Genomic DNA, 23494 nt, shown 5'->3' with positions numbered 1-23494 from the left:
AGCTCTACACCTTGTTATCTCAGATTCTCCAGCATCTGCAGTTCCTACTATCTCTGAAACAATTTTATTCTTTGTGTTGGATGTACACTGTCAGCCTCCTATGAGTGTGTTCAATAACTAACTTCCGTGGGATCTGAGAAGCCAGGTTTCACTCTGAGATCTGACTTGTGCTATGTTAACATCAGATCGATCGTAACAAATATCATTGGATGAGTAATGAAGAGACTAAGCTAATCCAAAGCTAATTTTGATGGTATGAGGCATGCATTGGCTGGGATAAGCTGGCCAAAGATACTTAAGGGGTTGACAGTGGATAGGCAATGGCAGACATTTAAAGAACACATGGATGAACTTCAACAATTGTACGTTCCTGTCTGGCATAAGAGTAAAACAGGGAAGGTGGCTCAACCATTGCTAACAAGAGAAATCAGGGATAACGTTAAAGCCAAAGAGGAGGCATATATATTGGCCAAAAAAAGCAGCAAACCTGAGGACTGGGAGCAATTTAAAATTCAGCAGAGGAGGACAAAGGGACAAATTTGGAAAGAGAATATAGAAAATGAAAGTAAGCTTGCAGAAAACATAAAAACTGACTGCAAAAGCTCTACAGATATGTGGAGAGAAAAAGACTGGTGAAGACAAACATTAGAATTAGGTGAATTCATAATGGACAACAAAGAGATAGCAGACCATTGAACAAATACTTTGGATCTGTTTTCACTAAGGACACAAATAACCTTGAGGAAATGCTAAGTGACAGAGTGTCAAGCATGAAGGAAGAACTGAAGGAAATGTTTATGAGTCAGCAAATGGTATTGGGGAAATTGATGGGATTAAAAGCCAATAAGTCCCCAGGGCCTGATTTTTTGCATCTCAGATTACTTAAGAAAGTGGTCCTAGAAATAGTGAATGCATTGATGATCATTTTCTAGCATTCTGTAGACTCTGGAAGAGTTCCAATGGACTGGAGGGGTGCAAATGTAACCACTTTTTAAAAAAGATTGGAGAGGGAAAACAGGAAATATAGGCCAGTTAGCCTGACATTGGTGGTGGGGAAAATGCTGGGGTCGATTATTAGGATGTAATAACTGAACATTTGGAAAGCAGTGACGGAATTGTTCCAAGTCAGCATGGATTCACTAAAGGGAAATCATGCTTGACAAATCTTCTGGAATTTTTTGAGGATGTGACTAGTAGAATGGACAATGGTGACAATCATTGCAGTCACCATTTCCAGAAGGTGGACTTCATCAAGACACCCTCCGTGTTCAAGTGAAGGTGGGTAGGTAGTTTGTGAAGGGGTTGTTGTCAAGTGACTAGGAAAGGGGATGTACTGGACCTAATATTGGAGAATGAGCCTGGCCAGTTGGTTGAAGTCTCAGTAGGGGAGCAGCTCGGGAACAGTGATCACTATTCAGTAAGCTTTAAGGTACTGATTTACAAAGATATGTGTAGTTGTCAGGTGAAGGTGCTAAATTGGGGGAAGGCTAATTACAACAATATTAGGCAGGTACTGAAGAATGTAGGTTGGAGGCAGATGTTTGGGAGCAAATCAATATCTGGTATGTGGGAGGCTTTCAAGTGTAAGTTGGTAGGAACTTAGGACCAGCACGTTCCTGTAAGGATGAAGGATAAGTATGGCAAGTTTAGAGAAACTTGGATAACAAGAGATATTATGAGCCTAATCAAAAAGAAAAAGGAAGCATTTGTCAAGGCTAGGAGGCTGGGATCACATGAGGCAAGGGTGGAATACAAGGAAATTCAAAAGAAACTTTAGCAGTGAGTCAGGAGGGCTAAAAGGAGTCATGAAAAGTCATTGGCCAACAGGATTAAGAAAAATCCCAAGGCTTTATATACATATATAAAGAGCAAGAGGGGAGACAGGGAGAGGGTTGACCTACTGAAGGACAGGGCAGGGAATTTATGTGTGGAGCCAGAGGAAATGGGCTAGGTAGACTTGGTGGATGATGAGTCTGGGGAAGGGTGGGTAGATAGTTTGGGTCATGTTGAGATCAAAGGGGAGGAGGTATTGGGGGTCTTGAAAGACATTAAGGTAGACAAGTCCCCAGGGCCTGATGGAATGTATCCTAGAATGCTGAGAGAGGCAAGGGAGGAAATCGCTGGGACCTTGAGAGAAATCTTTGTATCCTCACTGACTACAGGGAAGGTCCCAGAGGATTGGAGAATAGCTAATGTTGTTCCCTTGTTTAATAAGGGTGGCAAGGATAATCCACCTAATTACAGGCCGTACGTCAGTGGTAGGGAGATTAGTGGAGAGGATTCTTCGAGATAGGATTTACTCCCACTTGGAAATAAGTGGGCATATTAGCAAGGGGTAACATGGTTTTGTGAAGGGGAGGTTGTGTCTTACTAACTTGGTTGAGTTTTTTGAGGAAGCGACGAAGATGATTGATGAGAGTAGGGCAGTAGATGTTGTCTACATGGACTTCGGTAAGGCCTTTGACAAGGTCCCTCATGGCAGGCTGACACAGAAGGTAAAGTCACACAGGGTCAGAGGTGAGCTTGCAAGATGGATAAAAAACTGGCTCGGTCATAAAAGACAGAGGGTAGGAGTGGAAGGATGTGTGTCTGAATGGCGAGCTATGACTATTGGCGTTCCTCAGGAATCAGTGTTGGGACCTTTGCTATTGGTAATGTATATAAATGATTTGGAGGAAACTGTAACAGTTCTTATTAGTAAGTTTGCCGATGACACAAAGGTCGGTGGAATTTTGGAAGGAGATTAAGACCATCAAAGGATACAGCAGGATATAGATTGGTTGGTGGCTTGGGCAGAGATGCCAGATGGAGTTTAATCTGGAAAAATGTGAGGTAATGCATTTCCGAAGCTCTAACCCAGACGGAAAATATACAGTAAATGGCAGAACCCTTAAAAGTTCTGATAGGCAGAGGGATCTGTGTGTATAGGTACACAGATCACTGAAAGTGGCAATGCAAGTGGAGAAGGTAGTCAACAAGGCATACGGCATGCTTGCCTTCATCAGCTGGGGCATTGAGTTTAAAAATTGGCAGGTAATGTTGCAGCTTTATCAAACCTTGGTTAGGCCGCATTTGGAATATTGTGTTCAGTTCTGGTCGCCACACTAGCAGAAGGATATGTTGCTTTGGAGATGGTACAGAAAAGATTTACCAAGATGTTACAAAAACAAAGTTGCTGAAAAAACTCAGCAGGTCTGGCAGCAACTGTGAAGGAGAAAACAGAGTTAATCTTTCGGGTACAGTGACCCTTCCTGATTATCAGCATCCACAGTTCTTTTGGTTTTTATTTACCAAGATGTTGCCTGGTATGGAGGGCTTTAGCTATGAGTAGAGGTTGGAGAAATTTGGGTTGTTCTCACTGGAATGACGGAGGTTGAGAGGTGACCTGTTAGAGGTCTAGAAGGTTATGAAGGGCATGGACAGAGTGAACAGTCAGAAGCTTTTTCCCAGGGTGGAAGAGTCAGTTACTTGAGGGGCAAGTTTTTTGCACAGAGGTTCGTGGGTGCCTGGAACTCGCTGCCGGGGGAGTGAGTGGAAGCAGATACTGTAGTGACTTTTAAAGGGCGTCTTGACAAATACATGAATAGGATGGGAATAGAGGGATACGGTCCCTGGAAGGGTAGTATGTCGGTCCAGGCTTGGAGGGCCGAAGGGCCTGTTCCTAGGCTGTAATTTTCTTTGTTCGTTGTTCAGTAGTTGTGAATATTGCTGGCTAGGCCAGCATTTATTTCCCATTGCTAATTGCCCTGGAGAATGCAGTGGTCATCTTCTTTATTGAATGATTGTAGATTTGAAAGCCACTCTGCAAGTGTCTTTAACTCTGTGTTTAAGAGACTCAGTCTGAAACTCTCTTCTTCGTGAAAGAAACAGTGCCGACCTCTCCAACCTATCTGCCTCAATGACTTAAACTCAGTTCTATGAATCTTTTCTCAGCTCTGACCAATGACCTCCCATCTGTCTTAAGCTGTGGCATTTACACAGCTTTAAGATCACCTCCTTGCCCTGTTCTCTATGCTCCATTATTAATGCTTAGGGTGCTGGACGTTTTACTCATTCATTGCTGCTGCACTATGTCTGAAAGGCAAATAACTTTTCAACTGAATAAAAATTTCAAATGGATTTTCCCACTCTGAACCTGTCTAATATTACAATGAATGATCCAATGAGCTCTTACTTTGCAGTCATTGCAGCACAAGCTAGAAGCTGAAGAACATTTTGCACCAGCTTTGAATTTACATGTTGAGGCCTCACAGCAGGGGTCAGAACATTCCTGAGGACAATACAAACACAGAAAATACCAGTTATTGTAAAGCATTGCAATGGATTACTTGAATAAAAGCAAGATATTATTGATGCTGGAAATCTGAAACAAACCCAGAGAAGACTGGAAAGAAAACACTTAACAGGTCTGGTAGCAGCTGAAGGTAGAAACAGAGTTCGTGTTTGTGTCCCATACGATTTCTTCAGAGCACGATCCTTCAGAAGTGGATCACTCTGACTCGCTGCTGTTCAGTTAGTAATCACATGACACGAGGTTATACACCAACAGGTTTATTTGAAAACACAAGCTTTCGGAGCCTCAGTCCTTCTTCAGGAGTTGGTGAGAGAGGTAACATCAGACAGACGATTTATATGTGAAAGATCAAACGTTCACACTAGTGATGAGGATGTACTAAACAAACCTAAGATGCTGTTAAATCTTTAATCAGTTAGAAGGTTTTAATCGATTAATATGTATATATAAATCCCTGAATTCCTTTTAAGTCATGATCCTGAGGGAACTAAAGGTTTTATTAATTTAAAGAAGAGGTGACATTTCAGAACAGATAATGCATGTGTGAGATCTTGATTAAAATCTGTTTGTGTCTTAGTTTGGAGTCAGACTGGTTTTATTTTTAGAGTAGGAATTCATAAAACGCCACATTGACTGACTGTCTGTAAGTTCTATGCTTTTTGGACAAAATAGAATGTATCTGCAAATACAAATTCACTCCATAGATTAATGTGTGTGTACATGTGTGTGTGAGAGAGAGAGGAGGCATGGAGAGAGGGTGTGTGTGAGTGAGGGGAGGGGGAGAGAGGGTGTGTGTGAATGAAGAGGGGGAGAGAAGGTTGTATGTGAGTGAGGGGGAAGAGAGAGTATGGTGTGTGTTGAGGGGTTGGTGAAGAGAGAATGTGGTGTGTGTGGAGGGGGAGAGAGAGAGATAGTGTGTATGTGACCTGTAGCGTGACATGAACCCGAGATCCTGGTTGAGACTTTGTTCATGTGTACCAAACTTGGCTATCAGCCTCTGCTTGGCAACTCTGCGTTGTTGTGTATCCCAAAGTCTGCCTGAAGATCTGAGGCTGAATGTCCTTGATCACTGAAGTGTTTCCCCACTGGGAGAGAACATTTCTGACTGGTGATTGTTGCGCTGTGTCCATTCATCCGTTGTCGTAGCTTCTGCATAGTTTCACCAATATACCATGCCTCGGGGCATCCTTGCCTGCAGTGTGTGAGAGAGACAACGTTGGCCGAGTCACGTGAGTATGTGCCGTGCACATGGTGGGTGGTTGTCTCCTGTGTGACAGTAGTGTCCATGTCGAAGGTCTGACATGTCTTGCAGAGGTTACCATGACAGGATTTTATAGTGTTGTGGTTGATTTTGTGCTGAAGGCTGGGTAGTTTGCTCCGAACAATGGTCTGTTTAAGGTTTGGCAGTTGTTTAAAGGCGAGAAGTGGAGGCGTTGGGAAGATTTTGGTAAGGCGCTTATCGTCATCGATAATGTGTTGAAGGCTGTGGTGAGGGGTACAAGTCCCATTCCAGGATCGAACCACAAATTGTGATTGATGTTCCAGTCAGGTATCAATGCATGTTGCATGTTTCAATGTGCTTTCTTTATCCTTTCATGTGATGTGGGCATGGGCCTGCAATTATTGTCTATCCCTTAGCTGCCCTTGAGAAGGTGATGGTGAACTACCATAGAACATAGAACATGGAACATTACAGCGCAGTACAGGCCCTTTGGCCGTCGATGTTGCGCCGACCTGTGAAACCAATCTGAAGCCCATCTAACCTAAACTATTCCATTATCATCCTATGTTTATCCAATGACCACTTAAATGCCCTTAAAGTGGGCGAGTCTACTATTTTTGCAGGCAGGGCATTCCACGCCCTTACTACTCTCTGAGTAAAGAACCTACCTCTGACATCTGTCCTATATCTATCACCCCTCAATTTAAAGCTATGTCCCCTCGTGCTAGCCATCACCATCCGAGGAAAAAGGCTCCCACTGTCCACCCTATCTAATCCTCTGATCATCTTGTATGTCTCTATCAAGTCACCTCTTAACCTTCTTCACTCTAAGGAAAACAGCCTCAAGACCCTCAGCCTTTCCTCATAAGACCTTCCCTCCATACCAGGCAACATCCTGGTAAATCTCCTCTGCACCCTTTCCAATGCTTCCACATCCTTCCTATAATGCGGTGACCAGAACTGTACGCAATACTCCAAGTGCGGCCGCACCAGAGTTTTGTACAGCTGCAACATGACCTCATGGCTCCGAAACTCAATCCCGCTACCAATAAAACCTAACATACTGTATGCCTTCTTAACAACGCTATCAACCTGGGTGGCAACTTTCAGTGATCTATGCACATGGACACCGAGATCTTTCTGCTCATCCACACTACCAAGAATCTTACCATTAGCCCAGTACTCTGTATTACTGTTACTCCTTCCAAAGTGAATCACCTCACACTTTTCCGCATTAAACTCCATTTGCCACCTCTCAGCCCAGCTCTGCAGCTTATCTATGTCCCTCTGTAACCTGCAACATCCTTCCGCACTATCCACAACTCCACCGACTTTGGTGTCATCCGCAAATTTACTAACCCATCCTTCTACGCCCTCATCCAGGTCATTTATAAAAATGACAAACAGCAGTGGCCCCAAAACAGATCCTTGAGGTACACCACTAGTAACTGAACTCCAGGATGAACATTTCCCATCAACCACCACCCTCTGTCTTCTTCCAGCTAGCCAATTTCTGATCCAAACCGCTAAATCACCCTCAATCCCATGCCTCCATGTTTTCTGCAATAGCCTACCATGGGGAACCTTATCAAACGCTTTACTGAAATCCAAATACACCACATCAACCGCTTTACCCTCATCCACCTGTTTGGTCACCTTCTCGAAGAGCTCAATAAGGTTTGTGAGGCATGACCTACCCTTCACAAAACCGTGTTGACTATCCCTAATTATTATTCCTTTCTAGTTGATTATAAATCCTATCTCTTATAATCCTTTCCAACACTTTACCCACAACCGAAGTAAGGCTCACTGGTCTATAATTACCAGAGTTGTCTCTACTCCCCTTCTTGAACAAGGGGACAACATTTGCTAGTCTCCAGTCTTCTGGCACCATTCCTGAAGACAATGACGACATAAAGATCAAACCAAAAGCTCTGCAATCTCCTCTCTAGCTTCCCAGAGAATCCTAGGATAAATCCCATCCGGCCCAGGGGACTTATAAATTTTCACACCTTCCAGAATTGCTAACACCTCCTCCTTATGAACCTCAATCCTGTCTAGACTAATAGACTGTATCTCAATATTCTCCTCGACTACATTGTCTTTTTCCTGTGTGAATACTGACGAAAAATATTCATTTAGCACCTCTCCTATCTCTTCGGACTCCATAGTCCTTTTAGCAGAGGTTAATCAAAAATGCCCTTCGGGAGGGAATTCCAGGATTTTGATCCAGTGACAGTGAAAAAGCGGTGATATATTTCAGGATGGTGATTGGCCTTGGGGGGAAACTTGAAGGGTGTTCCCATGAATCTGCTGTGCTTGACCTTCTAGATGGCTCACAGAATCGTATCCCTACAGTGTGGAATCAGGCCTTCGGCCCAACAAGTCCACACCGACCCTCAGACCATCCCACCCTGACTCAGCCCAGCCCTATAACCCACCTAATCTACACATCCCTGAGCACTACGGGCAATTTAACATAGCCAATTCACCTAACCTGCATATTGTTGGACCATGGGAGGAAACCAGAGCACCCAGAGGAAACCCACGCAAACACAGGAAGAATGTGCAAACTCCACACAGACAGTCGCCCAAGGGTAGAATTGAACCTGGGTCCCTAGTGCTGTGAGGCAGCAGTGCTAACCACTGAGCCACCATGCTGCCCCAATATCATTGTACGTTTTTGAAAGGTTCTAGCTGAATAGTCTTGGTCAATTTCTGCAGTGCATCTGTAGACAGTATGCACTGTTGCAATTGGTAGTCGATGTTGGGGAGAATGGATGTTTGTGGATGTGGTGACAATCAAGTGGGTTCCTTTGGTCTGGATGGTGTGAAGCTTCTTGATTATTGTTGGAGCTGCATCCATCTAAGCCAGAAGGGAGCATTGCATCACAATCCTTACTTGTGCTTGGTTGATGGTGTAGTGGCTTTGGGGAAACTGGAAATGTGTTTCTATCCATAAGATTTCTAGCCTGTGACCAGTCCTTGTGGCCACTATGTTTAAATGGCTGGCCCACTTCAGGGTCTGGTCATTGGTAGCCCTCAGGATGTTGATAGTGGGGGATTCAGCAATAGTAACAGCATTGAATGTCGAGAGTCAGTCATTAGATTGTTTTTTTTTTAATTGGTCATGCCTCACATTTGTGTTGTGGGAATGTTACTTGCCACTTGCCAGCTCAAGTCTGGATGTTGTCATCAAAGTGTGGAGCTCGAGGAACGCAGCAGGTCAGCATCAGAGAAGCAGGAAAGTTGGCGTATTTTGTTGGGACCCTTGGCGTATTTTGTTGGGACCCTTCATCACAACCCTTCCTGTTCCACTGATGCTGCCTGACCTGCTGTGTTCCTCCAGCTCCACACTGTGTTGACTCTGACTCCAGCATCTGCAGTTCTTGCTATTTCCAAGCCTGGATGTTGCCCGGATCTTGTTGCCTTTGAACATGGACTGCTTCAACATCTGAGGAGTCACAAATGGTGCTGAGCATTGTGCAATCATTGGTGAAAATCCCCACTTCTGAGCTTATGATAGAGAGAAGGTCATTGATGAAGCAGTGAGGAAGGTTACCCTGAGCAACTCCTGTAGATACGATCTGGAGCTGAGATGGCTGACCTCCAACAACCACAACCAACTTCCTCTGTGGCAGTTATGACTCCAACAAGTAGACAGTTTTCCCCCGATACCCATTGATTCCGGTTTTGCTAGGGCTCCTTGATGCCATGCTCAGTGAAATGCAGTCTTGATGTCAAGGGCTGTCACTCTCACCTCACCTCTGGAATTCTTCTCTTTTGTCCATGTTTGAATGAAGGCTGTAATGAGGTTCGGAGCCGCATGGCCCTGGTGGAACCCAAGCCGGGCATCACTGAGAAGCTCCTGCTGTTGATAAGGTGACAGTGGTGAGATTGATGTGACTGGGCCTGTAATCGTGAGAGTTTAGAAGAATGAAAGGGGATATGAAGGAAGGGTCACCGAACCTGAAACGTTAACTCTGTCTTTTTCCTTCACAGTTGCTGCCAGACGTGCTGAGCTTTTCCAGCAACTTTGTCTTTGTTCCAGAATACTTTCCCTGTTTGGGGAGTTCAGAACCAGGGGTTACAATCTTCAGGTACAGGATAGACCATTTAGATGGGGATAAGCTTCTTCACTCGAAGAATAGTGAACTTTTGGAATTCTGTACAGAGCACACTACCACACACTCTATCTGTAGCACTGGGACTGCAGCGGCTCAAGAAGACAGCTCACCAACCCCTTCCTCAGGGCAGCCAGGACCGACAATAAATACTGGCCAGCCAGTGATGCCCACATCCCACAAATGAATAAAAAATAGCAGGTGGAACACAAGTGCCTGCAGATATTCAAGAAAGTGATAAATAATTTTTAGATTTTAAAGGCATCAAGGGGTATGGAAAGAAAGTGGAATATTACAGTGACATAGGGGCTCAGTCATTATCGAATGTCCAAATGGCCTACTTCTGCTGCTAGATTTTATGTTTGATGACAGCTTCCACCATTATACTCAAGATAGAGAGTAGAAGAAGGGACAATAGTTGATTATGTTGGATTTGTCCTGCTTTGTGCATAGAGCACACCTGGGCAATTTTCACATTTTCATCTTGATTGTTGTGAGTTAGCTATACTGAAACAGCTCGCCTGGGGGCATGGCAAATTCTGGGGCACAGAAAGTATCTTCAGGACTATTTTCAGAACATCATCAAGGTCAATAGATTTTTAAATTCCAGAGCCTTCAGCTGTTTCTTGATATTACTTGGAACAAATTGCCTGAAGATTAGCATCTATGATGCTGGGGAGTTCTGTTGATGACTGATGATGACTTCAGTTGTTTCGGTGGCGGGAGTCTGGGAGGAAGCACGAGGGCACCCTGGGAAGGTAAGCTTTTCCATTATAAAAGTTTTACCTCGTGTAACTCCGTTTTTGCAGCAGCAGTGAAAGCGAGGACCAGGGGGCTGCCGGGACTTACCTCGTGAATAGGCAGAGCGCACGCTGAGCAGGAGCGGACACGGGACGGCTGAGTAAGTGAGGTAATATATTTGGGCGGTTGCTTTACCCAAAACACTACTGAGGTAGTGTCTCCCACCCATCCTCCTCCTCTAACCAAAAAAGAAGGTTCTGAGCGCCGATTTGGTAAGGTTACCAGTTTTTTTTTCAATAGTCTGTTTGGGAATTCAGAACAGTGGGAATGGATGTTAGGGCAGTTGCATGCTCCTCCTGTAGAATGTGGGAGGTAAGGGTCACCACTAGTGTCCCCACTGACTTCATCTGCAGGAAGTGCACCCAACTCCATCTCCTCGGAAACCGCGCTGGGGAACTGGAGCTGAATGAACTTTGGATCATTCGGGAGGCTGAGGGGGTAATTGGGAGGAGTTACAGGGAGGTAGTCACACCTCAGGTACAGGAAAAAAGTAGATGGGTTACTGTGAGGGGACGGAAAGGGAACAGGCAGACAGTGCTGGGATCCCCTGTGGCCGTTCCCCTCAATAACAAGTACACCGTTTTGGATACTGTTGCGGGGGACGACTTACCAGGGGTAAGCCATGGGGTACAGGTCTCTGGCACAGAGTCTGTCCCTGTTGCTCAGAAGGGAAAGGGGGAGAGGAGGAGAGCATTAGTCATTGGGGACTCCATAGTTAGGGTGACAGATAGGAGATTCTGTGGGAATGAGAGAGACTCACGGTTGGTGTGTTGCCTCCGAGGTGCCAGGGTCCGTGATGTCTTGGATCGTGTTTTCGGGATCCTTAAGGGGGAGGGGGAGCAGCCCCAAGTCGTGGTCCACATAGGCACCAATGACATAGGTAGGAAAAGGGATCGGGATGTAAGGCAGAAATTCAAGGAGCTAGGGTGGAAGCTTCGAGCTAGAACAAACAGAGTTGTTATCTCTGGTTTGTTACCCGTGCCACGTGCTAGCGAGGCGAGGAATAGGGAGAGAGAGCAGTTGAACACGTGGCTACAGGGATGGTGCAGGAAGGAGGGATTCAGATACCTGGATAATTGGGGCTCATTCTGGGGGAGGTAGGACCTCCACAAATGGGAAGGTCTACACCTGAACCAGAGGGGTACCAATATCCTGGGGGCGGAATTTGCTAATGCTCTTCGGGAGGGTTTAAACTAATTCAACAGGGGGAAAGGGAATCTGAATTGTAGCTCCAGTGTACAGGAGGTTGAAAGTAGTGAGGTCATGAATAAGGTTTCAAGGTCGCAGGAGTGTACCAGCAGGCAGGAAGGTGGTTTGAAGTGTGTCTACTCCGGAGCATCCGGAGTAAGGTGGGTGAACTTGCAGCATGGGTTGGTACCTGGGACTTCGATGTTGTGGCCATTTCGGAGACATGGATAGAGCAGGGACAGGAATGGTTGTTGCAGGTTCCGGGGTTTAGATGTTTCAGTAAGATCAGGGAAGGTGGTAAAAGAGGGGGAGGTGTGGCATTGTTAGTCAAGGACGGTATTACGGTGGCAGAAAGGACATTTGATGAGGATTCGTCTACTGAGGTAGTATGGGCTAAGGTTAGAACCAGGAAAGGAGAGGTCACCCTGTTGGGAGTTTTCTACAGGCCTCCGAAAAGTTCCAGAGATGTAGAGGAAAAGATTGCAAAGATGATTCTGGATAGGAGCGAAAGTAACAGGGTAGTTGTTATGGGGGACTTTAACTTTCCAAATATTGACTGGAAACGCGATAGTTCGAGTACTTTAGATGGGTCAGTTTTTGTCCAATGTGTGCAGGAGGGTTTCCTGACACAGTATGTAGATAGGCCAACAAGAGGCGAGGCCACATTGGATTTGGTACTGGGTAATGAACCAGGCCAGGTGTTAGATTTGGAGGTAGGAGAGCACTTTGGTGATAGCGACCACAATTCGGTTACGTTTACTTTAGCGATGGAAAGGGATAGGTATATACCGCAGGGCAAGAGTTATAGCTGGGGGAAAGGAAATTATGAGGCGATGAGGCAAGATTTAGGATGCATAGGATGGAGAAGGAAACTGCGGGGGCTGGGCACAATTGAAATGTGGAGCTTGTTCAAGGAACAGCTACTGCATGTCCTTGAGAAGTATGTACCTGTCAGGCAGGGAGGAAGTGGTCGAGGGAGGGAACCGTGGTTTACTAAAGAACTTGAATCTCTTGTCAAGAGAAAGAAGGAGGCTTATGTAGAGATGAGGCGTGAAGGCTCAGTGAGGGCGCTTGAGAGTTACAAGTTAGCCAGGAAGGACCTAAAGAGAGAGCTAAGAAGAGCCAGGAGGGGACATGAGAAGTCTTTAGCAGGTAGGATCAAGGAAACCCTAAAGCTTTCTATAGGTATGTCAGGAATAAAAGAATGACTAGAGTAAGATTCGGGCCAGTCAAGACAGTAGTGGGAAGTTGTGCGTGGAGTCCGAAGAGATAGGAGAGGCGCTAAATGAATTTTTTTTGTCAGTATTCACACAGGAAAAAGACAATGTAGTCGAGGAGAATACTGAGATACAGGCTATTAGACTAGACGGGATTGAGGTTCATAAGGAGGAGGTGTTAGCAATTCTGGAAAGTGTGAAAATAGATAAGTCCCCTGGGCCAGATGGGATTTATCCTAGGATTCTCTGGGAAGCTAGAGAGGAGATTGCAGAGCTTTTGGCTTTGATCTTTATGTCGTCATTGTCGACAGGAATAGTGCCAGAAGACTGGAGGATAGCAAATGTTGTCCCCTTGTTCAAGAAGGAGAGTAGAGACAACCCTGGTAATTATAGACCAGTGAGCCTTACTTTGGTTGTGGGTAAAGTCTTGGAAAGGATTATAAGAGATAGGATTTATAATCATCGAGAAAGGAATAATTTGATTAGGGATAGTCAACACGGTTTTGTGAAGGGTAGGTCGTGCCTCACAAACCTTATTGAGTTCTTTGAGAAGGTGACCAAACAGGTGGATGAGGGTAAAGCGGTTGATGTGGTGTATATGGATTTCAGTAAAGCGTTTGATAAAGTTCCCCATGGTGGGCTATTGCAGAAAATATGGAGGCATGGGATTGAGTGTGATTTAGCGGTTTGGATCAGAAATTGGCTAATTATAAGAAGACAGAGGATGGTTGTTGATGGGAAATGTTCATCCTGGAGTTCAGTTATTAGTGGTGTACCTCAAGGATCTGTTTTGGGGCCACTGCTGTTTGTCATTTTTATAAATGACCTGGATGAGGGCATAGAAGGATGGGTTAGTAAATTTGCGGATGACACTAAAGTCGGTGGAGTTGCGGATAGTGCTGAAGGATGTTGCAGGTTACAGAGGGACATAGATAAGCTGCAGAGCTGGGCTGAGAGATGGCAAATGGAGTTTAATGCGGAAAAGTGTGAGGTGATTCACTTTGGAAGGAGTGACAGGAATACAGAGTACTGGGCTAATGGTAAGATTCTTGGTAGTGTGGATGAGCAGAGAGATCTCGGTGTCCATGTGCATCGATCCCTGAAAGTTGCCACCCAGGTTGATATGGTTGTTAAGAAGGCGTCCGGTGTGTTAGGTTTTATTGGTAGAGGGATTGAGTTTCAGAGCCATGAGGTCATGTTGCAGCTGGAATATTGCGTACAGTTCTGGTCACCGCATTATAGGAAGGATGTAGAAGCATTGGAAAGGGTGCAGAGGAGATTTACCAGGATGTTGCCTGGTATGGAGGGAAGGTCTTATGAGGAAAGGCTGAGGGACTTGAGGCTGTTTTCATTAGAGAGAAGAAGGTTAAGAGGTGACTTAATAGAGACATACAAGATGATCAGAGGATTAGATAGGGTGGACAGCGAGAGCCTTTTTCCTCGGATGGTGATGGCTAGCACGAGGGGACATAGCTTTAAATTGAGGGGTGATAGATATAGGACAGATGTCAGAGGTAGGTTCTTTACTCAGAGAGTAGTAAGGGCGTGGAATGCCCTGCCTGCAACAGTAGTAGACTCGCCCACTTTAAGGGCATTTAAATGGTCATTGGATAAACATATGTTTGATAATGGAATAGTTTAGGTTAGATGGGCTTCAGATTGGTTTCACAGGTCGGCGCAACATCAAGGGCCGAAGGGCCTGTACTGCGCTATGTTCTATTTTCTATGAGACGGATCATTCACTCAGCACCTCTATCAGAACATTGCTGCAATGCTTCAGACTTGTCTGATGTTGAATGCTCCTATCAATGAGTATTGGGATATTTATGAACCTTTGTCCTCAAATGGATTTTTTGATGGTCCAGCACCACTCACAACTGGGTGTGACAGGACTGCAGAGCTATGATCTGATTTTGTGGTTAGCTGTGTCTGTCATTTTGTCATTGTCACACTGGGGAGGTGATAGTGTAATGGGAATATCACTGGGCGAGTAATCTGGAACCTCACAAGTATTCTGTGAGCGTGGGTTTGAATCTTAGCATGGCAAGATGATGAAATCTGAATTGAATGTTTCAAACAAATATGTTTAAAGACCATATAAAAACTGAAAGAACTGCAGATGCTGTAAATCATGAACAAAAACAAAGTTGCTAGAAAAGCTCAGCAGGTCTGGCAGCATCTGTGAAGGAGAAAATCAGAGTTAATGTTTCGGGTCCGGTGACCCTTCCTCAGAACTGATGGTGGCTGGGGAAACGTCAGTTTATATGCAGAAAAAAGGGAGGGGGATGGGGTAGGGAGTAAATGATAGGATCGAGCCTAAAAAGAGAGAAGAGCAGTTGGACAAAGAGTTAATAATGATCAGGCTAGGAGGATGAATAGTTGTTAATGGGGTCTCTTAGTGACTAACAACACGGGGTGTGTAATGGCAGGCTATGTGGTAACAAGGCCTGGTGTGTTGGGGTGGGGAGGGAGCTGGGACATGGGAGAGTTAGGCTCTGAAATTATTGAACTCGATATTGAGTCCAGAGGGCTGCAGGGTCCCCAAGCCAAAAATGAGATGTTGTTCTTCCAGCTTGTGTTGAGCTTTGCTGGAACACTGCAGCAAACCAGAGACAGAGATGTTGCTCAGGAAACAGGGTGGTGCGTTAAAGTGGCATGCAACAGGTAGTTGAGGGTCTTTTTTGCGAGCAGAACTTAGATGTTCTATGAAGCAGTCACCCAGTCTACGCTTCGCTTCCCCAATGTAGAGGAGACCACATTGTGAACAGTGAATGCAGTAGATTAGATTCTGAGAAGTGCAGGTGAAGTGTTGCTTCACCTGGAAGGTATGTTTGGGCCCATGGATGCTGGGGAGGGAGGAGGTAAATGGGCAAGTGTTGCACCTTCGCCGGTTATAGGGGAAGGTGCCATAGGGCTGTGGGGGGGTACTGGGGGTGAAGGAAGTATGGACCAGGGTATCCCAGAGGGAACGATCCCTGTGGAAAGCGGACAAGGGAGGGGAAGGGAATATGTGTCTGGTGGTGGCATCTTACTGGAGGTGGCGGAAATGGCGTCTGATGATCTTCTGGATGTGGATGCTGGTGGGGTGGTAGGTAAGGACAAGGGGAACCCTATCACTGCTGTAGGAGGGAAGAGAAGGGGTGAGGGCGGAAGTGAGGGAGATGGGTCAAACTTAGTTGAGAGCCCTGTCAACAAAGGTGCTGGAGAATCCTCAGTTGAGGAAGAAGGTGGCTATTGTGGAGGCTCCCTTTTCGAAGTTGGCCTCGTCTGAACATGTATGTCAGAGACGGAGGAACTGAGAGAATGGGATGGAGTCTTTACAGGACTCCATCTTTACAGGGGTGTGAGGATGTATAGTCCAGGTATCTGTGGAAGTCAATGGGTTTGTAGTGGATATTAATGACCAGTCTGTCCCCAGAAATAGAAACAGAAATGTAGAGGAATGGAAGGGAGAAGTCAGAGATAGACAAGACGAAAGTGAGGGCAGGGTGGAAATTGGAGGTGAAATTGATGAATTTTTCCAATTCCAGATGAGAGAAGGAAGCAGCACTGATGATATCATCGATGTATTGGAGAAAGAGTTGTGGGTGTGTGTGTGTTTGTTCCTTCATTGTCACTGGATCAAAATCCTGGAAATCCCTTCCTCGTATCCTAACCCCTAAAGACTGCAACATTCAAGATTGCAGATTTCAAACATCTCCATATCGATTCAGGATGTGCAAATGTTGGCCTCGCCACTAGATCCCACATCCCATAAATAAATTAAAAAAGCAATCCTTGGTGAACAATCTTGGGTGTGGCAGTAGCAACGCTAAGAAATAATTGAAGATAATCGGTCAAGTTCAGAACTGAACACATGGACGAGGTGATGACCGAGTGATGTTATCGTGGCACTGTTAATCCAGACACTCAGATAATGTTCTGGGGACCTGGGTTCGAATCCTGCCATGGCAGACAGTGGAATTTGAATTCAATAAGTATCTGGAATTAAGAGTCTAATGATGACCATGAATCCGTTGTCGATTGTCAGGAAAAACCCATCTGGTTCACTAATGTCCTTTAGGGAAGGAAACTGCCATCCTTACCTGGTCTGGCCTACATGTGACTCCTGACCCACAGCAATGTGGTTACCTCTGAACTGCTCTCTGGGCAGTTAGGGATGGGCAATAAATGCTGCCTGGCCAGCGACACCCTCATCCCGTGAATGAATAAAGGAAAAAAAATTCATATACAGGGGCTAACTTTCTGAAAACAAAACAATTATGTTCAAGCCTTGAATCCTTTTTGAATTGGCTGGAACTTCCCTATTATTCTCTCCATGGCAACATCTCAACCAATTACTATCAGTTTGCCAACCCGTCAGCATTCTTTTACTGCTTCAGGATAAGTTGTTGTGATCGTTTGAAATTTAGTGTTCTTGTACTTGTCTAATAGATGCAAAATAAATGACTTCTGAAACTTTGCAGTTAAATTCAAGGTCTGTACTGAGAACAAGAGAATTCTCCTTGTTGTTAACTGAATATGTATTCCTCATCCAACATCACTAAAGCAATTTATCATGGTATCATGGAATCATATAGTACAGAAGAGGCCCTTCAGCCCATTGACTCTATACTGTCAAAAATACACAATCTACATCAGTCCCACTTTCTCACACTATGCCCATAGACTTGAATGTTATAACACTTCAAGTTCTCAGTCTTGCATTTTTAAAGGTCTGAGGTTTCCTGCCTCAACTCCTCACCCAGACAGTGCTTTCTAGATTCCCACCATTCTCTGGGTGAAAACATTTTTGCTGAAGTCTCCTAAACCTCCTGCCTTTCTCTTTAAAATTATGTCTCCTTATTATTGACCCATCAACTAAGAGAAACAGCTGCTTTCTTTCCGCACCCCCCCACCCCCCCGAAGTCCCTCCTTAATAATCTTACACAACTCGATAAGATTTCCCCTCAAAGTTCTTTGCTCTGAAGAAACCAACCTGAGCTTCATAGCTAAGATGCTTCAACTTAGGCAACATCCTGGTGAATCTCCTCTGCATCCCATCCCGTGCAGTCACATCCTTCCGATAGTGTGGTGACCAGAACTGCATGCAATACTCCAGCTGTAGCCTAACCAAAATTCTGTACAGCTCCAATATAAACTGATATAGGCAAGCATCCCGTATGCCATTTTGATTAACCTATTAATTTGTCCTGCCACTTTCAGAGATCTGTAGGCAAGCACCCAAGATTTTATGAGCTACCTAGCTACCTGCCATTCATTGAGTAACTCACTTGCCTTCTTACTTCGTCCAGAGTGTATCATCTCACATTTATCAGCGTTGAATTCTATCTGGCACTGATCTGCTCATTTGACCAATGTGTTTATATCCTCCTGAAACTTAACACTTTCCTACTCATTGTCAGCAGTCACTTGACACCAGGCTATAGTCCAATATGTTTATTTGAAATCACAAACTTTTGGAGCGCTGTACCTTCACGAGATGAAGGAGCAGCGCTCTGAAAGCTTGTGATTTCAAATAAACTTGTTGGACTATAACCTGGTGTTGTGTGACTTCTGAATTTGTCTATCCCAGTCTAACACCGGCACCTCCACATATGGTTCCTCATTTTAAACCAACCAGTCAATCTTTGTGTCATTCTTAAACTTACTTATAGAGCCATAGAGTCATACAGCATGGAATCAGACCCTTCGGTCCAACTAGTCCATGTCAGTCATGTTCCCAAATTAAATCTCTTCCTGTATTTCCCCTTATCCCTCCAAACCTTTCCTATTCATGTACTTATCCAAATGTCTTTTAAATGTTGTAACTGTACCCACATCCACCACTTCCTCTGGCAGTTCATTCCACACACTAACCACTTTATGTGTAAAAAAGTTGCCCCTCAAGTTCTTTTTAAATCTTCGCCTCTCACCTTAAAAATATACCTCCTAATTTTGAACTCCCCCACCTTGGGGAACAAAACCTTTGCTGTTCATCATATCTATGCCCTTCATGATTTTATACGCCTCTATAAGGTTACTCCTTAACCTCCAATGACCCCAGTGAAAAAAGTCCTAGGGTATCTGGCCTATTTTAGTGACTCAAACCTTCCGTTCATGGCAACATCCTGATAAATCTTTTCTGAACCCTCTCTAGTTTAACAATACTCATCTATATTATTTATGAATATCATAAACAATAAGGGACCCAGCACTGATTTCTGTGGTACACTACTGCACACCAGGCTCCAATCATACAAACAGCCTTCTACCACCACTCTGTATCCTGTCACTGAGCCAATTTTGCATCCAACTTGCCAAGTTACCCTATATCTCATGAGTTATGTAGTTTTTTTTACAGTCTCCCATTTGGGAACTTGTCAAAGGCCTTACTGACATCTATATAAACTGCATCAACTCCCCTACCTTCTTCGATACTCTTGGTCACCTCCTGGAAAAGTTCAATCAGATTTGTTTGGCATAACCTCCCCCTGATAAAGCCATACTAACGATAAACTTTGCCTCTCTAAATGAAATGAATCTTCTCTGATTTGATCTGATCTTTCTCACATCATTATTATTTGCAGAATAATTTAGATAGTTCCTATTTACATAAAAGCCATGAGATGAACAGTTTTTTTTCAAGCCTTGGACTTGTTTTAAGGCAAAAACTTGTCAAAACTAAATCAACAGGTTCCAGTTACAATTTGAAATTCAACTTGGAACCAATTCTACATTTACACGAAGCCTCTATTCTACAGAATAAAAGCTGTTTTGTAAGGTCCCACTGTGAAGCCCGATGACCAGACTCCTCTGTCTTCTCCTTACCACAGGTTTGCCGCAGTCACATTCCTCGTCTTTCTCTAAGAAAAAGTTCCCACACTCACGGCCTGCGACCAGCTGGTCAAGATTCGGTAAGTTGTACAGACATATCCCGAGACCACGGCTGATGCTATTCACCAAGTCCTGTCGGCTGCAACTGCTGAAGGCTGTTGGCACAACTGAACTGAAGATAAAAATGCACAAGAATGTCAAAGAGGGACAAGGAAAACATGAAAGCCAGAAAAGACAAAATTACAGGTGGAGAAGTGGAACCAAGTAAACTTGTTTTTAAAATATTCGTTCATAGGATGTGGGCATTGTTGGCTGGCTTGGCCAGCATTTATGCCCACCTATGATGGCCCAGGGGGCAGTGTAGAATCAGTCGCATTTTGGTGGGTATAGAGTCACATGTCACATGCCAGGTAAAGACAGTAATTTCCTTCTCTAAAGGAATTTATGAACCAGATAGGGTTTTCCTACGATCGATGGTTTCATGGTCACTGTTAGATTAACATTTATGTCAAGGTTATTATTCAGATTTCACGATCTATTAAAGCAGGATTCTAACTGATGTCCCTAGAACATTAACTGGGGTTCTGGATTGCTAGTGTAGTGACATTATCAAAATTCCACTGCCTCCCCCTCATTACTTGAGGAAGTTACATGAGCAATGGATCAAGGGGAACAAGTGTCCTTAATATTCTAGAAGCACTTGATAAGGTGCCACATCAAAAGTTATTATGGAAAAGAGAGGCTCATGATGTAAGGGGTAGCATATTGTCACAGATAAGAGATTGTTTGGCTGCCAGGAAACAGAGTTGTCATAAATAGGCCTTTTCTGGATTAGAAGATGTAATTAATGGCTTGTTGCTGACCTTATTGATCACTGCTGGCCTTCAACTCTTTATAGTCTATATAAATGATTTAGATGAAGGATGGAGACTATGGTTGCCAAATTGGCTGAGGAAATGTGAATAAGTAAGAAAGTAAGTTGCGAAAAGGACCTAAGGAGGCTACAAAGAGATATAGATAGGTCAGATGAGTGTGCAAAGTTCTGGCAAACTGAGTCATTTGTTTTGATCTGATTTATTGTTGTCACATGTACCGAAGTAGAGTGAAAAGTTTTGTTTTGTGAGCAGTAAAGGCAGATCGTAGCAAACAAGGACATACAGATCATAGTGTGCATACAGAGTGAGACTTACAAGGTTACGATTGCACAGGAGGTGCACAAAAGCATTGTCAACATTAGACTTGAAATTAGAGAGGTCCGTTCAGCAGTCTGATAACAGCAAGGAAGAAGCTGTTCTTGAACCTGTTGGTGCATGTGTTTAAGCTTCTGTATCTTTTGCCTGAAGAAACAGGTTGGAACAGAGTATTACTGGGATGAGAGGGGTCTTTGATGATGTTGGCAGCATTTCTGCGGCCACAGTAAGTGTAAATATAGTCTATGGATGGGAGATTGCTTTCCGCGATGGCCTAGGCTGTGCACACAACTGTCTCCGCCTACCGCCAATGCCGCTCCGCCCACCGCTGATGCCGCTCCGCCCACCACCCCTACAGCTAGCAACTCTACAGTTAACACCAGCCCTGGGCCCTGACGGGTTTTCACCATCCCCACAGACCTCCCCCTCACTGAGGACGAATGGTCAGTCCTCAGTGAAGGATTCACCTTTATCCCCCTCTACCCGAACATCAATGAATACTACTCACACCTGGACGTTGAACATTTTTTCCACTGCCTCTGCCTCCGCGCTTATTTCTTTAATCGCGAGTCTAACCCCCCCCCACAGACCACGTCTCCCACCTCCAACACACCCCCTCCTCCTGGACACCACCCCAAGGCCTTCTACCCTCCCTCGACCTCTTCATCTCTAACTGCTGTCGCGATATCGATTGCTTCAACCTCTCCACTCCTCTCACTCACTTCAACCTCTCCCCCACACAACGTGCAGCCCTCCGCTCCCTCCGCTCCTACCCTAACCTCACTATAAAACCCACGGACAAGGAAGGCACAGTTGTGGTATGGTGCACTGACCTCTACATCGCTGAGACCAGGCGCCAACTCTCTGTCACCTCCTCCTACCGCCCCCTTGATCGTGATCCCACCCCTGACCACCAAAACATCATCTCCCAGACCATCCATTACCTCATCACCAGGTGACCTCCCACCCACAACCTCCAACCTCATTGTTCCTCAACGCTGCACCGCCCATTTCTATCTCCTTCCCAAAATCCACAAACCCGATTGCCCGGGTCGACCCATTGTCTCTGCCTGCTCCTGTCCCACCGAACTTATCTCCACTTATCTTGACTCTATTTTCTCCCCCCTGTTCCAGGAACTCCTCACCTACATCTGGAACACTACCCACACCCTCCACCTCCTCCAAAACTTCCGATTCCCTGGCCCTCATCACCTCATCTTCACCATGGACATCCAGTCCCTATACACATTCATTCCCCATGCAGGTTGACTCAAAGCCCTCCGCTTCTTCCTCTCCCGCAGGCCGGACCAATTCCCCTCCACCGACACCCTTATCCGCCTAACCAAACTCATCCTTACCCTTAATAACTTCTCCTTCAACTCCTCCCACTTCCTACAGACGAAAGGAGTGGCCATGGATACCTGCATGGCCCCAAGCTATGCTTGCCTCTTTGTAGGATAAGTGGAACAGTCCCTCTTCCGCAGCTACACTGGCACTATCCCCCACCTCTTCCTCCGTTATATCGGTGGCTGTATCAGCGCCACCTTGTGCTCCCACGAGGAGCTCGAACAGTTCATCCACTTTACTAACACCTTCCACCCCAACCTTAAGTTCACTTGGACCACCTTTGATACCTCTCTCTCCTTTCTTGAACTCTCTGTCTCCATCTCTGGTAACCACCTGGAAACTGATATTTATTTCAAGCCCACCAACTTCCACAGCTACCTAGACTACACCTCCTCTCACCCACCTTCCTGCAAGGATGCGATGCCCTATTCCCAATTCCTCTGCTGCATCTGCTCCCAAGATGAGACGTTCCACTCCCTGACATCCCAGATATCCTTGTTTTCCAAAGACCGCAATTTCCCCCCCACAGTGGTCGAAAACGCCCTCTTGTGTTCTCAGCACCTCAACCCTTCAAAATCTCCCCACTCCCGACCTCACCCCAAAATCAGCACCCCCTCTTGTCCCCGCCTCCTTGCCCTGTCCATCTTCTCTCTCACCTATCCGTCCCTCCCTCCTCACTGACCAACCCCCATCCCAACTCCCCACCTACACTTACCTTTACTAGCTTCATCCTTGCCTCCCTGACCTGTCCATCTTCTCTCCACTTATCTGCTCCACTATCCACCTTCTATCACAACTTCCCCCTCTCTATATTTATTTCAGAGCCACCTTCCCCTGGTCAACTTTCCTGCTCCTCTGATGCTGCCTGGCCTGCTGTGTTCATCCAGCTCTACACCTTGTTATCTCAGACTCCAACATCAGCAGTTCCTACTATCTGTGTCTGTAGTTTGTGTCGTATAAAATGAAATAAAAGTGAAATTGGCCATATTGAATGTAAGAATAAAAAAGAAGCATGTTTTCTAAATGGTGAAAGATTGGTGAGATGTAAGATGCACAATGCTTGGGTTTTGTCATGTTTGAATCGCAAAAAGGTAGTATCCAGGTTCAACAAGTAAATACACATGATTTGATAGAGGTTTTCAAAATAATGAGCAAGGGGATAGAGCAGAGAGGGAGGAGTTGTAGCTGTTCATAGAAGAGAAAAACAAGAGCACATAGATTTAGAGTGATGTGCAAAGGAAGCAAGCGAGATGTGAACTAAAATTTGAGCCCGGGCTTCTCAGTTCAGATGGAGA

The 23494-nt window shown here is 45.1% G+C and overlaps 1 protein-coding gene across 1 annotated transcript in view; it reads right to left on the bottom strand.

Annotated features, from left to right (window-relative positions):
• LOC109934034 (disintegrin and metalloproteinase domain-containing protein 19-like) overlaps positions 1-23494 on the bottom strand; it is a 145370-nt gene that overhangs the window by 60272 nt on the left and 61604 nt on the right. The window contains exon 6 of the mRNA XM_048600087.1: positions 19657-19834. Coding sequence (XP_048456044.1) covers positions 19657-19834 — 178 coding nt within the window. The remainder of the gene's footprint in view (positions 1-19656; positions 19835-23494) is intronic.

Source organism: Rhincodon typus, chromosome 1, assembly GCF_021869965.1.
Source record: "Rhincodon typus isolate 14 chromosome 1, sRhiTyp1.1, whole genome shotgun sequence".
NCBI classification, from domain to species: Eukaryota; Metazoa; Chordata; class Chondrichthyes; order Orectolobiformes; family Rhincodontidae; genus Rhincodon; species Rhincodon typus.
The sequence above is the reverse complement of the archived record's forward strand: the minus strand, read 5'-3'. Positions and strand labels throughout refer to the sequence as shown.